At 53.5% G+C, this 15,967-nt stretch overlaps 1 protein-coding gene across 2 annotated transcripts in view; it reads left to right on the forward strand.

Moving 5' to 3' along the window:
* The first annotated feature begins 5,975 nt into the window (after positions 1–5,975).
* Positions 5,976–15,967, forward strand: part of CPNE2 (copine 2) — a 55,601-nt gene continuing 45,609 nt past the window's right edge. Inside the window, exons 1-2 of one of the 2 annotated variants that reach the window (XM_025371240.1) lie at positions 6,014–6,237; positions 7,404–7,545. In XM_025371240.1, coding sequence (XP_025227025.1) covers positions 7,503–7,545 — 43 coding nt within the window. In that variant the 5' untranslated portion in view covers positions 6,014–6,237; positions 7,404–7,502. Of the gene's footprint in view, positions 6,238–7,403; positions 7,546–15,967 lie in introns of both variants that reach the window. The other variant, XM_025371241.1, reaches the window with a different exon arrangement.

Genomic DNA, 15,967 nt, shown 5'->3' on the forward strand with positions numbered 1-15,967 from the left:
TTTGAGACCAGCCTGGGCAAAATGGTGAAACCTTGTCTCTACAAAATAAAATAAAATAAAATAAAAAACACACACAAAAATTAGCCAGACGTGGTGACGTGCACCTGTAGTCCCAGCTACTCGGGGTATGGGGAGTGGGGTGGGGTGCTGAAGTAGGAGGATCACTTGAGTCCAGGAGGTGGAGGCTGCAGTGAGCCAAGATCATGCCACTGCACTCCAGCCTGGAGGACAGAACAAGACCCTGTCCTGGGGGAAAAAAGAGTATTTGGAAAGCTCCCTGAGTGATTCTAGTGTGCAGCCGCAGTGGAGACCCACTGGTCTGGAGTATGCCGTCTCTTGGAGAGGCTGGGCAAGCCTTTGCACCTGTACCCCTTATTTTGTCCTGAGGATCCCATGACCCTCCCTCTCCAGAGAGGGACACTAACTCCAGAGACTTTTCCTAACTTTTCTAAAGGTACAAAGCTGGTAACTGGTGGCACCAGGAATCAAACCCGGGTCACTCCTGTGACACCCACAGGGGCTACCCCAGTTTTCTCATCTGTATAGTAAGGGGATGAGCAAAAGGAGGTTAGGCATGAGGACCTATGTTCTTCGGCTGCAAAGATGACCCTTATGGCTCACTTCTGCACTCCCTTGGGGAGAGCTCTGGATCCTCAGCCACCTGCCCTACCTGGTTATCTCTGTAGAGCATCACCATCTGTGATGTACTCTAGGCCCAACAATCCCAGCAACCACCTCCTCTGTTTCACAAATGAGGAAACCAAGACGCAGAGAGAGAACATGACTTGCCTAAGGTCACACAGTGAGTATTTAGTGGGGCTCTGACTCCAACTCTGGAACAAAAGGAAAGGGTGACCTTGGGGTGGTCCTGGGCTGGAGATTTAACTGGCCTGCGCATCTGTGTGCTCCCTGGAGAGAGAGGGGCCCTCAGGAAGGCAGGAGGACCGTGTACCCTTCTTGGGCTCTGCTTCTGCCCCCAACCCTACACTTCATGGCCAAAGCTAGGCCTGAGGACCTGCGGCCCCACTAGAGAAGGACATGCACTCTGGGCACATCCAGAGCTTCCAGGAAAGACCGTTCAGTGGCTGGTTTGGTAAAGATCATCTCATCCCGGGGCAAGGCTCAGGAAGTTCCAGGGACTGCTGGTCTTTGTCCTGCCTCCCGGTCACCCCAGTGAAGAACCCTCCCCTTGGCCCTCGGAAGCCACACCTGGTGGCTCATCCCATACACACCCCAACCCTGCCCTAGCTGCCCAGAAAGAGACCTTTGCCCTGGGAAGGAGGGAACGGTAGAGGAGCTTTCCCTGGGGAAGAAAGGCCAACTGGGGTCCCCTGGGTTAGAAGCCTGGGGCCAGAGGCATCAGTGGTCCTCACGGGACCCTTAGTCCTCCACCTACCGGCCCCCCACACACACACCCACACATACTCCAGCACAGGGTCAGAGCTGAGGGAGGTGTCTGGGACTGTCTGGAAGGGCTGGAGAGGTCTGGATATCCTGATCCTAGAGAGCGACCGTCCTTGCATCAGAGTGACCACAACCCTGGAACTTAAAAAATAGCAATTATATGGCCGGGTGCGGTGGCTCACACCTGTAATCCCAGCACTTTGGGAGGCTGAGGCGGGCGGATCACGAGGTCAGGAGATTGAGACCATCCTGGCCAACACAGTGAAACCCCATCTCTACTAAAAATACAAAAAAATTAGCCAGGTGTGGTGGCCGGCGCCTGTAGTCCCAGCTACTCAGGAGGCTGAGGCAGGAGAATGGTGTGAACCCAGGAGGCAGAGCTTGCAGGGAGCTGAGATCGTGCCACTGCACTTCAGCCTGGGCGACAGAGCGAGACTCCATCTCAAAAAAAATAGCAATTATACACCAGCCCTGGTGTCTACACTTGCCTGGCATGTCACAATCTCACTGAATTCTGTCTCATTGGATTCTCACAACCATCCCATAAAGCAAATACTGTCTATCCTATTTTACAGAGAAGGAGAGCGAGGCCCAGAGGATTGAGTGATTTCACCCAGGCAGCCTCTGAGCGGCTGGGATTCAAACTCATGGCCATGACTCCATGCCTGAGGTTTGACGCTGGAGTCAGCCACACCTGCCTCTAACCAGGAGATCCTTGAGGGGATCCCTCAAGGATCCTGATATGTTTCCGTATCAACCCCCTGTGGGAGATGCTATTTTCTAAAGACAGCCATCACGATACCTTCTATCCCACATGCTCTTCCTACTATGTGACGGTGACACCCCTCTGTGACTACAACAGAAGTGACATTATGTGACTCCCAAGGCAAGGGCCTGAAACAGACGATAACGCTTCCACTTGCTTCTGTGCAAATGCTCACTCATGGAACCCTGTGCCATGCCACTAGGAAGCCAGGCTACAAGGAATAGTCGCACGTAGGTGTTCCAGCTGACAATTCCAGCTGAGGTTCCAGCGTCCAGTGCCAGCCATATGTTCAAGAAAGCCTTCTAGACAATTTCAGCCACCACCATGATCTGACTGCAACTGTATGGGAAACGCTGCACAAGACCTGCCCTCGATGAGCCCTGAGGACCCCGAGAGTGTGAGGGATAAGTTTTGGGGTGATCTGCGATGCAACATAAATAACTGGAACACCCTCCCTCCCCCACCCCTCACACACCCCTGGCCCAGCCAGATCCCTAAACAGCTGGAGCTCCTTCAATGTGTCTTTCATTCACAAGCACACTGATGTGCACAGGCAAACCTGGGTATTCTGATTCGTTTGTCCAAACAGCCTGGACTGTGAAAATAAACACCCCGATGGCAGGTGTTGACACACATACCCTGACATGGGTCTATTTCGGGGCCTGCAGGCCTCCCACTGTGCACCGAGAGGACTCCACCTGGGCAGGGAAAGACTTCGTTTAACATTTTGCAGTCTTGTGTTGGGTGCAGAATGAGGATAAAGCACGTAGAATCAACCTGTGACGGATGCTTGGCCATAATCAACTGCCTCGGGGCTCTCCTGATCCCTGGCCTTCTTTTTTAAAGATAGCTTTATTGGGACATAATCCATACACCATGACCTTTGTCCTTTTAAAGTATGCAAGTCAGTGGTTTTGAGCACATCTACAGTTGTGCAATCATTACTATAATCTAACCTTTTTTTTGACAGGGTCTTGTTCTGTCACCCTGGCTGGAGTGCAGTGGTGTGATCACTGCTCACCACAGCCTCAACCTCCTAAGCAATCTTCCCACCTCAGCCTCCTAACTGGGACTACAGGCGTGTACCACCACACCTGGCTAATTTTTTTGGTTTTTTGGTAGAGATGGTGGGGTCTCACTATGTTGCTCAGGCTAGTCTTGAACTCCTAGCCTCAACTAATCTGTCTGCCTCAACCTCCCAAAGTGCTGCGATTACAGGTAGGACTGCACTCTGCCTAGAATCTAACTTTAGAACATTTTTTATCATCTCCCAAAGAAACCCTTTGCCAATAGCAATCACTCTCCATTCTCCACTCCTGGGCCGAGGCAACCACAAATCTGCTTTGTTTCTTTGTGGATTTGTCTATTCTGGACATTTCATCTAAATGGAGCCATATAATATTTGTCTTTTGAGACTGACTTCTTTCACTGGGCATAATATTTTCCAAGTTTGTCCATATTGTAGCATGTATCAATACTTCACACCTTTCTTTTTTTCTTTTTCTTTTTTGGAGGGGGGATGGAATCTCCCTCTGTCACCCAGGCTGGAGTGCAGTGGTGCAATCTTGGCTGCAACCACTGCCTCTTGGGCTCAAGCGATTCTCCTGCCTTACGAGTTGCTGGGATTACAGGTGCTTGCCACCACGTCTGGCTAATTGTTATATTTTTAGTAGAGACAGAGTTTTGCCATGGTGGCCAGGCTGGTCTCGAATTCCTGACCTCAAGTGATTGCCTGCCTTGGCCTCCCAAAGTGCTGGGATTACAGGTGTGAGCCACCACAACTGGCCAGTACTTCACACCTTTCTTTTTTTTTTTTTTTTTTTTTTGAGACGGAGTCTCGCTGTGCTCCCAGGCTGGAGTGCAGTGGCGCGATCTCGGCTCACTGCAAGCTCCGCCCCCCGGGTTCACGCCATTCTCCCGCCTCAGCCTCCCAAGTAGCTGGGACTACAGGCGCCTGCCACCTCGCCCAGCTAGTTTTTTTTGTATTTTTAGTAGAGACGGGGTTTCACCATGTTAGCCAGGATAGTCTCGATCTCCTGACCTTGTGATCCACCCGCCTCGGCCTCCCAAAGTGCTGGGATTACAGGCTTGAGCCACCGCGCCCGGCCTACTTCACACCTTTCTATGGCTGAATAATATTCTGTGTTGTGTGGATATACAACATTTTGTTTTTCCATTCATCAGTGGATGGACATTTGGGTGGTTTCCACTTTTTGGCTATTATGAATCATGCTGCTATGTACATTTGTGTACAAGTTTTGTGTGGCCATATGTTTTCATTTCTGCTGGGTACATATCTAGGAGTGGAATTGCTGTGACTCCTGGCCTTTGCACTCTGCCTCCTTGGCTAGAGATCCAGTATCTTCCTTGACAGGCCCAACTATCTCATCCTTCAGGTCTCTTAAAGGAAGCCTCGCTGACTCCCATGGCTGAGTTGGGTCTTCTGTGCCACCCTACCTCCAACCTTTGCACATTTCATATCGTGATGTGATTGCCTGGGTCCTGGTCATGGCCCCCACAGGTGAGCAACTTGAGAGAGACCGTCTGCTTTTGTTCACCACTGTCCATCCCAGTGCCTGGCTCTCCTGCCGCTGGAAAGACAAGAGACAGATTCTGAGCAATCAGGAAAGGCTTCCTGGAGGACGTGGGGCTGGAGTTGGGTTGATAGGTTGGTTTGCCCCAGAGCTGGGCAGAGGGCTTTGATGGCTTCCATGGAAGAAAGGTGAGGAGAGCTTAGAGAAAGGAAGGATGGATGGGTGACAAGCAGGCAGAGAACAAAGCTCAGAGCCCCGGGGCTGTTTAGTCTCGGCCCCTCTAAGGCTGCAAAGTGCCAGTGACTCAGATGTGGAGGGAGGCTCACACGCTGCAGCGTGAGGCTCCCATATTAACCCTCACCTGCCTGGAATCGAAAAGCCACAATGGAAGCACTCGGCACGCGGCGTTAACCCTCAGCTGCCCAGTCCTTGAGCCCCAGGGCCAAGGGCTGTGGACATGGCCTTGAGATCCCTGGGAAGGCCCCGCCCTCCCTCCCCCCAGAATCTGGTTACGTTAGGCTCAGCCTTCTGATGCCCGGTGGTGAACTTGCCCAGAGAGCACCTAAACACCGTGGAGCGGCCAGCGGCTTGAGCGCCCATAGACAGACAAGTGTCCTAAGAATTGGTGCCTCTTCTAGGGAAAAGGAGGCCTGGGCTCCAAGACCTTAAAGACTCGCCTAATTTTCCGCACGGATGAGTAGCCCCAGGCCCCGTTCGGATCCGTCTTTATCTCATCGTCTGTGTCAGAGAAATATGTCATGTTTCCAATCTCTGGCGGCAAGAAAATGCCGAGCTCTTTTGCTATTGAAAAAAAAAAAAAAAAAGGAAGAAAATACTGCGGCCCTAATCCTGCCCAATACATCCCAGAACCCAGCCTTGGGTGTTGCCCCGAGGGCGCAGCGCCGCTCCCATCCGCGCTGGGGGTCCGAGTGGCCCTGGGGCCCCGCAGGCCCGGGCTGAGGCCACCCCTCTGTTCCCGCGTCAGTGGCCCTGAGCGCACAGCGCTCGGAACTCGGAGGTGCCAGAGACTCCGGCGAAGCAGGCCTGGGGAGGGCGCGAAGCCACGTTGTTCCGATCCTCAGCCACCTGGGTCCCAGCCTGGAACCTTCAGACCCTGGCGTTCGGGCCCCCTTGGTGCCAGACGCCCCGAGTGCCGGGGCGCGCCGGGCGCGGGCTGGGAGCGGAGGACAGCGGGCGGGACAGCGCCCCCGCTCCTCCCGTGGGAGGGCGCGCGCCCCTCCAGGAAGCTCCCGCCTCGCCTCCCGCTTCCCTCCCCACTCCCCGCCTCGGCCGGAGGGAGGAGCCCGAGCCGCCACCGCCGCCGCCGCCGCCCGCCCGGCCCAGGAGGAGAACCGGACCCCGAGCGGCTGGGAGCGCACGCGAGCGGGCCGTGGCCGTGCGGGCAGCGCCCTGAGCCCGTCCCGCGCCCGCGGGCCCGGCCGAGCAGGAGCAGCGCCCGGAGATGCCCGGGCGGCCCGGAGCGCGGGCAGCGGCAGCCGTGCGGTGAGGGCGGTGGCGCCCGTGGGACCCGCGGTGAGTGGGGCCCAGGCAGGCGGGGCAGCTTGGCGCGAGTGCCCAACTTCGGCCTTGGGGCTGGGCTTCTGGATCCAGCGGCGGGTCCGTAGGAAGCCGGGTTCCGCCTCGGGGGGCTGCGGCGGTCTAGCCCCCACCGCCCGCGCGAACCCGGACACCGGCGCTTCGGTGACTCAGCTCCGACCCGGCCACGCGGGGGCGCCCCGCCGGCGCCCGGACTGCGGGGGAAGGGCGGGCGGGGTCCCTGGGGAGGGGGGCGCCCTTGAGGGTCCGAGCCCAGCTGCTATGGGGACCCTCCCACCCGCCCCAGGGACTTGGAGGGCGTATGGGAGGTGGAGTCCCGCCGCTGCCACAGCTGCTGAAGGCGTGAGGTCGCGCTGGCTCTTGGCCGGCGCGGGCCGCTCTCCGCGCCCCTCTGTCCTCCTCCCTCCCCTGAACACCCACCCGCAGCCCCAGGCAACTGCCGGAGGGCCAGCTCCCAGCCCCGGTACTGGGAGCGCAGAGGGGGAGTGGAGCTGGGCAGCTTCCCAGAAGTCGGAGTGTGTTTGCAAACTAGTTTTTGCGAAAAAGCTGTCTGGCACCTGTGTGTTTAAAGGGGGCGTGGGGGTGGGCATGGAGAGAGCGGGGGAGCAAGGCCCTCTCTTATTCCCTGTTTCTCGCAGCGATGCTCCTCTGAAAATAGAGGGGTCTTACTCCCCTCTTCCCTGCCCTTCCCACCCCATCCCCCAGCCTCGCTCTCCGTCGCCCCCAGTTCGAGAAGCTCTCCTATGGGGAAGGGGCTGCTTCAAAGGGGGTTGTGATTTGCCCTAGGTCACAGATGCTGCTGGCTCTGGTAGCCAATGGGTTCATCTTGCATCTGAATCCCCTGCCCCATATGTACTGGGGGAAGGGACAAGTGGTCTGAGAGAATGATCTGAGCCGCCCTTTGTTTTGTCTACCTTAGTTTTTTGCTCCCTTAGGGGTGTGTGCTGTCTTCAAAGGGTGGGGGGCTTTTTCTGCCCCTTGGGCATCCACAGCTTCAGGGACTGCAGGGAGCCCGTGCTTTTCAGGAAACAGACGGTGTGGTGTGCGCAGATTGTAATCCCCGGCAGCTGCAGCCTGCCTGTGGCCAGCCCTGATGAGGAGGCCTGGGAGACCTGGGTCTGAACCCCACCTGTGACCAACAGGGAGCTTGGCCCAGACCGTTCGCCCCTGTGGCCCTCCGGGTCATCATCTGTGAAATGGGCTAATGTTCCAGGGCCTGCCTCCTGGAGAATGGACACAGCATGAAGGTGTGGTTTTATGGCATTCCCCCTGGCATATGTCCCGGTGAGCTCCAGGACCGCCCCAGCCAACTGGATTGGAAGGGGTCACCCAGGCAGGTTTCTCCATGGAAAGAACCAGGGACAAAGGATGTGGATGCTTGGGTTCTTCTCGTGGCTGTCACTTCCTGTCTGAGTGCCTTGTCACCCCTTGGACTTGGGGGTTTGTGTCTGTAAAATGAGGCAAATTGTGACATGATCCAGCTTACAGTCGGGCAACTGGGAGGCTGGAAGTGGGGAACGGGGAGCAGACGTTCTGCAAGTAGGGAGCACTTCATGAGTGGCAAGTGTGGTGTCTCTGGTGGTGTTCCAATGGACACTCCCTCCCCTGGGATGTCAGGAGAATGAAAAACTGGGGCATAAGGGGAATGGAACCTCGGTTTCTATGTCTGTAAAACAGTAAGTACTGGACCCCATCCGGTCCTCCTCCCAGTCCTCAGTTTCTGTATCTGTACACTTTTATATTTTTTTCAGGTAACTGTGTGTTTCTGCAAAGGTAGGATTAAATTAGATTGCAAGGACTCGGGTGCCAGCACTTACTGGTACATGGTAAGTGCCTGGTTAACTGTCATTGTCATTATCCATGGGAATATTAAGAAGCCTGATGTGGGTGACTGCATCCAGGATTCTTTGTGGGATTGTCTCAGGCCAACTTGCTCCTCCCCCTCTCATCAGGACTTCCAGGCTGTTCTAGGGGCAGGGGGCTGGGGTGAAAGAAGACCAGGAGAGGTGGTAGTTCTCATCCAGGTGTCCCCATTTCCCCACATCTGACTGGCTTCACAGGGCTCTAAGGAGTGAACAGAAAACAAAAGAGCATTCTCTAGTAATTTTCTCCCTCCTGTCAGAGCAGGAGGCCAGGTATGGTCCCCAATCTGAGAAGCCCTCAGCTCAGGGTCAGGGTGCCCCCAGCCTGATGGAGGTCTCTGTCCCTCTCCCCTCCCCTGACCCTTACACATAGACGGCACTGGGGCTACTGAATCAGGAGCAAAACACCTCAAGGACCCAGCTCCTTCCCCCTTGCAGAATATGGCCTCAGAGAGGGAGGAACCCTGCAGGACACAGTGGTGTGGGCTCTGTGGGAGCCGGGACGCCAGGTCACCCTGTGATCTTGGCAGGCAGCAGCTAGAAAAGTCCACAATCACATGTCTCCCCACCTCCCTGTCCAGAAGGGAGGATGTGGGGGTCCCACCATACCTGAGGACTGAGCCCAGGTTAGAGGTGCCTCCTGGCTCACATCCTATTGTCTTCTGCCCTCACTGGGCCACCGGACCTCAGCTGTCGCTCCTATGGCAGTCAAGAAGACTGCTATTCCACATCCTGGGACATTTCTTTCTTCCTTTTTTTTTTTTTTTTTTTGAGACAGGATCTTGCTCTGTCACACAGGCTGGAGTGCACTGGCACAATCTCAGCTCACTGTAACTTCCACCTCCCAGGTTCAAGCGATTCTCATGCTTTAGCCTCCCAAGCAACTGGGATCACAGGCGCGTACCCAGCTAATTTTTGTATTTCTAGTAGAGACAGGGTTTTGCTATGTTGGTTAGGCTGGTCTTGAACTCCTGGCCTTAGGTGATCCACCCACCTCGGTTTCCCAAAGTGCTGGGATTAGAGGCCTGAGCCACTGTGCTCGACCATGTAACATTTCTTTACTTGTCCTGGCCACACCTGCTCTGAGGTCTGCAATGAGACTGACCGTAGTGAGACTGTGTCACCATCCCTCCTCACTGCTGCATCTCCTGGTTGTATTTTTCTTGGGGCATTTGCCACTCTTTAAAATCATCTTCTTTACTCATTGGTGCACCAGCTTATCCGCCTCCCTCCCCAAAGGGTGTCAGATCCACAAAAAGGCAAGAGCAAACAGTGTCCATCTTGTTTAGGGCGGTGTCCCTGCACTTAGAACAGTGCCTGGCACATTGTAGGTGCTCGGTAAATCCTTGTGTGAGGAATGACTGCACCTGCCCCTCCTTGCAGCCTCCTGTTAAATGAGTCTGTGATGTTGAGTGATGGATCCTGGGAGAATTATGAGCTTGCCCTCTTGAGTCTCTGGAGGGATCCCTGTCTTACCGTGCTGAGTGCTGGAAGGAGCATGGCCTTGCTGACAGCTAGATTTCAAACTTGTAGCCTACAGAACTGTGAGAGAATCTAAGCCATTCAGTGTGTGGTGCTCAACTAATCCATGGCCAACCAGAGTTTGAAACCCGGTAGCTCAGCTCCCAGCATTCACTGTGCTCTTACAATACACTTTTCTCAGACTGGGCCACCAGGGGCATGTCTCTGAAAGACTGATGGGAGGGCCAGGTGTGGTGGCTCACACCTGTAATCCCAGCACTTTAGGAGGCCAAGATAGGCAGACCACTTGAGCCCAGGAGTTCAAGACCAGCCTGGGCAACATAGTGAAAACCCATCTTTACAAAAATAAAAAAATAAACAAAATTAGCTGGGTGTGGTGGTGCGTGCCTGTAGTCCCAGCTACTTGGGAGGCTGAGGTGGGAGGATTGCTTGAGCCCAGGAGGTCAAGGCTGCAGTGAGCCATGATTGTGCCACTGTACTCCAACCTGGGTGAAACAATGAGACCCTGTCTCAAAAAAAAAAAAAAAAAAAAAAAAAAGACTGTTGGGGTCCAACCAGAGGAGAGAGGGATTGAAGGAGTTGTCTGCTAGGAGCTGGGCATACTCCCTCTGTGTTTTGGAGAGGGGACAGCCAGGGCACATCAGGCAGGCCAGATAGCCTCAGCTCCTGACAAGACACAAAAGCCTGCAGGGATACAGTTGAGTTGCAGGGAGAATGGGCTCCTGAACCACACTAGGAATGTCCCCACCGCAGGGCCTTTGCACATGCTGGGAAATAGGTAGAGGAAACAGCACATGCAAAGGCCCTGTGGTGGGGACATGCCTAGCGTGGTTCAGGAGCGCATTCATTCATTCATTCAGAAATATTCACTGAGTACCTGCTGGGCACCAGCTATGGCTGGGAACGAGAGAGACCAATGCCTTGCTCTCCTGGAGCTTCTGATCTATTAACATCCCAGCTCAAATGCGGCCTCCTCCGCACTGCCCCATCACAATCACTTCACCCTGCTTTATTCTCTTTGGGACATTTTCCACTATCTGAGAGTTCCTGCCCTTGCCATTTGCTCACCTCTCTGTCCCCCCAACTCCATCCTGAATGCCTATGCCCAGAGCCTGAGTGTGTCTTGATCATGGTTGCCCCCACCCAGCATGCAGCAAAGTCCCTGACCCAGAGGAACTGCTTAAGAAACATCTGTGGAACGACCAAATGGATGACTGCATGGTGAGGGAAGCCCTCCTGGAAGGTAGAGGCCCAAAGTCACAGGTGAAAGAGGGATTACATCTGTGCACAACCCTCTTCCGTTTACGAGCTTTTCACTACTGCCTTAAGAACATCTTGAAGAAAGTAGTGGGGACAGCTCTAGTTAGCAGCAGCTCCATTTCCTGTATGAAGAAACTGAGGCTAGAGAGGTTAGGACACATGGCCCGGGTCGCATAGGGAATGGGTGACTTTCTCCAGCACACCTCAGTCTCTTGGGTGGACAGGCAATGGCAGCAGGTGATGTCCCACCCAGGGGACCTCACCTCCTCCACCTTCCCAACCCCCAGTCTTTCAGTCCTAGGCAAATCCACTTTCTCTTAGACACACAACTTTCCCCATTCCCTCCTCCATGGGAGTCCCCTGCCCTCTGAGCCTGGCCAGACCCACTCCCAAGGTCCCCTAAGTACTCAGTCCATGCCCCTCCCCACATGGAGCTTCCTGGGAGGCCGGAGGGGAAGGAGCTGAGACCCAGGAGGGAGGAGTGGCAGGAGAGGACAGAACCCAGTTCCTGCACTCATGGGGAGTACAGTGGAGGCTGCCTCTCAGCCTGCTAGGTCAGCCCCTCCATAAGTGACACAAACCTTGCAGTGCAGGCTGAGCTGAACCTGAGGCCTGGGAGGGTGGGAGGGTCCCAAGGGAAGCCGCCTCCCCTAAGAGCCAGAGCTTAGTGATTAAGCGGGCGCTACAGAGAATGACCTCCCTCTGAATGTGGTCTGGTGGAAGCTGGGGGTCCCCAGGGGGACCTCAGGGCCAACCCCTGCTGCAGCCTCCTCTGGGTGCTGTCTGCATCTATATTTATCCCCGTAATGGCCTGGCCGCCTGTCGGAGTGTGGTGTCTTTGGAGCGCAGCAGCCGGTGCCATAGCCGCGGTGGAGAAGTGTTTTGTGTCAAGGTGCCGCCCCCACCTGGTCGGGAGTGCCAGCCTGCTCCCCGGGGGCTGCCTGTCGCCTGGCAGGAGCTGCTGCAGCAATGGGCATGTGGCAAGGGCTCCAGAGAATAAGGCTTGTGGCTGGACCCTGCCCACCAGAACCAGGATGCAGGATGTTGGGGCGGCCAGACTGTGGCCAGGGTTCCTGTGTGGCTGGAAAGTGGGGCCAGATAAATTCTAAAGTTTTTTAGCTCTGAATCTCAAAGAACTTGTGACTCTGAAATCCTAGAATTCCCAAATTCTGGAATTCTGTGAACCTGTAGTCCCGGTCCTCTACAATTCCAAGATGTCATGGTTCCTCTTCCTCTCACCTTTTCACTCTTCCTCACTTTCTTTTTTTTATTATTATTTATTTATTTATTTATTTATTTATTTATTTGAGACGGCGTCTTGCTCTGTCGCCCAGTCTGGAGTGTGGTGGCACAATCTCAGCTCACTGCAAACTCTGTCTCCCGGGTTCATGCCATTCTCCTGCTTCAGCCTCCCGAGTAGCTGGGACTACAGGTGACTGCCACCACGCCCAGCTAATTTTTTTTTTTTTTTTTTGTATTTTTAGTAGAGGTGGGGTTTCACAGTGTTAGCCAAGATGGTCTCGATCTCCTGACCTCATGATCTGCCCGCCTCAGCCCCTCAAAGTGCTGGGATTACAGGCGTGAGCCACTGTGCCTGCCCATTCTTCCTCACTTTCAACAAACTTGTGTCGAGCTTCCATTCTGTGCCTCTGGGTGCTGGGAACAATGAGATGAAAATAAGGTTTGGTTCCATCTTTCAGCTCCAGTGAGGGCGATGCTTCTAAGTCAATGGTTACAGTATACTGGTATTGTAAGTGATTCCCTCTCAAGGAGCAGGGAATCCGGAAGGGCTTTGTAGAGGAGTCCCTGGATTGTTCGTTTTTTTGTTTTTTGTTTTTTTTTTTTTTAACCATATTGAAGTGTAACAAACGAAATAGAGCAGACATTCTACATGGACCAGTCAATGACTGTTCACAAACCGACCCATCTGGGTCACCAGAACCCAGATCAGAAACAGACACGATCAGCACCAAAGCCCCTAGTGTCCCCTTCTGGTCAGTAACACCTGTCCACCTGTCCTGCCGCTATCCTGACTTCCAGCAGCGTAGGTTTGTTTTGTCCATGTTTAAGGTCACCTAAGTGAATTCATATAGGATGACATACTCCTTTCTGTCTGGCCCCCTTCACACAGCACGTGTGAGACCCATCCATGTTATTGCTACCCGTGTTCTTCCTTCAAGCAGGCTGTGTGTGGTCCGCTGTGTGTTCATTTACCAGTTATGTCTCCCTTCTTCCAATGATGGGGGTTTGGGTGGGGCGTTCCAATTGGGATTATTCGGATTAGCACTGCCATGAACATGCCTGTGTCTATCTTTGGGTGAACATATGTGAGTGTTTTTATTGGGCACTAATGTTTCTCCTAAGTGGCTGCACCAATTTCCACTCCCTCTGGCAACCTGTGAGTGTTCTGCTCGCTCCGCATTATTGCCAACACGTGGTATTGTCAGCTTTTTAAAATTTTGGCCATCCTGGGGGTGAGGGTGGGTGCATAGTGCATGTTTTTTTAAGACGGAGTTTCACTCTGTCGCCCTGGCTGGAGCGCAGTGGTGCAGTCTTGGCTCACTGCAGCCTCCACACCCCACCCCCATTCAAGTGATTCTCTTGCCTTAGCCCACTGAGTAGCTGGGATTACAGGCACCGGCCGCCACTATGCCCGGTTAATTTTTGATTTTTTTTTGAGATGGAGTCTTGCTGTGTCGCCAGGCTGGAGTACAGTGGCATGATCTCGGCTCACTGCAACCTCTGCCTCCTGGGTTCAAGTGATTCTCCTGCCTCAGCCTCCCGAATAACTGGGACTACAGGCGCTCGCCCAGCTAATTTTGGTATTTTTAGTAGAGATGGGGTTTCACCATGTTAGCCAGGATGGTCTCGATCTCTTGACCTTGTGATCCGCCTGCCTTGGCCTCCCAAAGTGCTGGGATTGCAGGCGTGAGCCACCACGCCCTGCCTAGTTTTTGTGTTTTCAGTGGGGACAGGGTTTCACCATGTTGGCCGGCTGGTCTTGAACTCCTGACCTCAAGTGATCGGCCCACCTCAGCCTCTGAAAGTGCTGGGATTACAGGCGTGAGTCACCGTGCCCGGCTGCATTTGGTTTTACTGAGCTGAGTTTGAAGAAAGAAATTGATAAGTGAAGAAGGGGGAAGGGCATTCCAGGCAGATGGAACAGCATACGCAGAATTAGGGAGGCATGAAAAATACTTGCTGCAACTCTGTGTGGCAAACAGCAGAGCTAGAGCCAAAGGTGTGAGGGAGAGGACTTTGAGAGCCTCATCAGGGAACCTGGATGTTGTCCCGAGAACAGCCGGGAGCCATGGAGAGGTTTTTCTCATTTTGAGTCAGTACCTGCAGTGTGTCAAGCATTTTGTAATTTCCACGTGTTGGATGAAAAAACTAAACTGAGACACAGAAAGACCAACGACTTGTCCAGAGTCACATTAGTGGAGGCCCAATAGCGAGAGTGGTATTGGGCTAGGAGCCAGAGGACCAGAACCATGTGGGTAAGGGATTCAACCTCCAAGCCTCAGTTTACTCACCTGGAGAATGAGAGTCCTGATGATAACACCCCATTTGGGGATGTTGTGAAGCTGCAGAATTTCAAGGACCCGGGGCAGGCATTATTATTCTCATTTTATTATGGTTATCTCTCCATCAGTATGGCCACACCCACCTTCACCTTTCTCTTGCAGCTGACAGGGTGGGGGTGGGCTCTCTGAGCTCCCACACTTAAGAAGGGCTAGCCCAGAGCTCCTGCCCTAACACCCTGTTTTCCTGCCCCATGACAGATCTCCTAGGAACTAAAGATTGCTATGATGGTTAATTTTATGTGTCAACTTGGCAAGGCTTTGGTGACCAGTTGTTTGGTCAAATAAAGGTATTTTTAGGTGCAATTAACATTAAATCGGTAGATTTTTGAGTCCTGCAGCTTACCCTCCATTATGTGTGGCCCTCATCCAATTGATCAAAGGCCTTCAGGGCAAAGACTAAGGTTTCTCCAAAGACTGAATTCAGCCCCAAAACTGCAACATAGAAACCCTGCCTGGGTTTCCAGCCTTCTGGCTTGCCCTACAGATTTTTGACTTTCCAGCCCCCACAATCTCATGAGCTAATTCTTTAAAATCCATTTCTCTCTCTGCATAGATAGATATCCTATTGGTTCTGTTTCTCCAGAAAACCTTGACTAATATGGTTGTCATTTGTCTTCCTGGATCTTCTCATCTGGGAAATGGGACGAAGGAGGCAATTTAGACCTGGATTCATTTAAGATGTGTTCCAATCCCCCAGAAGTTCCGTAAACTTAGCAGCCATCAGGGCCCATAGGGAATGGGTGTATGGTTAGCTAAGCGTTCTGGTTAACAGAGCATTCCCATCCAGACTAGAGGTTGCAAACTCAGGGGTCTACAGAGACCTGGCTGGGTGCTTATATGGAGACCAAGTGTGACACCTGCCTCATTATGCTAAATCCAGCTATGCTAGAGCCATCCCTGGGGTGTGGTCAGTCATGGGGTGGCCGCATTGCATCTTCTGATCTGTGGCCTCGTGCCTCAAAGTGTGGTTCCAGGGGGAGCAGCCCTAGCATCACCTGTAGCTTGTTAGAAACACAGAATTTTAGGCCCCTCCCCAGACCTGCTGAATGACAATCTGTATTTGAACAAGATGCCCCATGTACTCAGCTAACCTGTGATTTGTGTGTACTTAGCCCACATCAGAACCACCAGGAGAGCGTGTTAAAACACAGGCCTACGGGCCGCTCTAGGCCTTCTGCTAGAGCAGGTCTGGGTGGGCCCAGGATGCTACATTTCTTTTCTTTCTTTCTTTTTTTTTTTTTTTTCTGAGACAGAGTCTCACTCTGTTGCCATCCTGGAGTGCAGTGGCATGGTCATGGCTCGCTGCAGCCTTGACTTCCCGGGCTTAGGTGTTTCCCCCTATCTCAGCCCCCCACGTACCTGGGACTACAGACAAGTGCCACCATGCTCAGCTTTTTTTTTTTTTTTTTGCCATTTTTTGTAGAGACAGGGTCTCACTATGTTGCCCAACTGGGCTTGAATTCCTGAGCTCGAGTTCCACCCGCCTCAGCCTCCCAAAGTACGGGGATGACAGGTGTG

This window comes from Theropithecus gelada, chromosome 20, assembly GCF_003255815.1.
Source record: "Theropithecus gelada isolate Dixy chromosome 20, Tgel_1.0, whole genome shotgun sequence".
NCBI classification, from domain to species: Eukaryota; Metazoa; Chordata; class Mammalia; order Primates; family Cercopithecidae; genus Theropithecus; species Theropithecus gelada.